This window comes from Arachis ipaensis, chromosome B06 (assembly GCF_000816755.2).
Source record: "Arachis ipaensis cultivar K30076 chromosome B06, Araip1.1, whole genome shotgun sequence".
NCBI classification, from domain to species: Eukaryota; Viridiplantae; Streptophyta; class Magnoliopsida; order Fabales; family Fabaceae; genus Arachis; species Arachis ipaensis.
Genome location: NC_029790.2, coordinates 1185884 through 1186232, shown reverse-complemented (window position 1 = coordinate 1186232; position 349 = coordinate 1185884). Strand labels below are relative to the sequence as shown.

Below are 349 nucleotides of genomic sequence, written 5' to 3'. Positions count from 1 at the left end.
TTGCTTTATTTATTGTTGCACTTGTTGATAAAATATAATTACTCCTTGCAGAATATGGCTCTCTCCGGTGCTTTGTTGTTTTTTATTGGGATGAAAAACTCTATGCCTAGAAGGCAACCCAAGAAGAAGGTTCCCAAAACAAAAACCTATTAGTGGCCTCTATTCGAAGATTTGGTTTGCAGGAGTACTCGACTAGGGTTACTCCCTAGTTCCTCATTATACCCATTCTTCGAATTTCCCATGATTTTGCTTGATGGTTGTATGATGTAGAACAACTCTTCCCGGGTTTTAGTATTTAAGCCTGTAACTTTTTAATGTATTATTTTTTTTTTCTTTTTTCATTCGTTCA

The 349-nt window shown here is 35.5% G+C and overlaps 1 protein-coding gene across 1 annotated transcript in view; it reads left to right on the top strand.

Annotated features, from left to right (window-relative positions):
* Positions 1-349, top strand: part of LOC107645260 — a gene marked incomplete in the record, with an annotated part of 3034 nt that overhangs the window by 2214 nt on the left and 471 nt on the right. Inside the window, 1 exon segment of the mRNA XM_016349250.2 lies at positions 52-344. Within this exon segment, the coding sequence (XP_016204736.1) occupies positions 52-153 (102 nt within the window).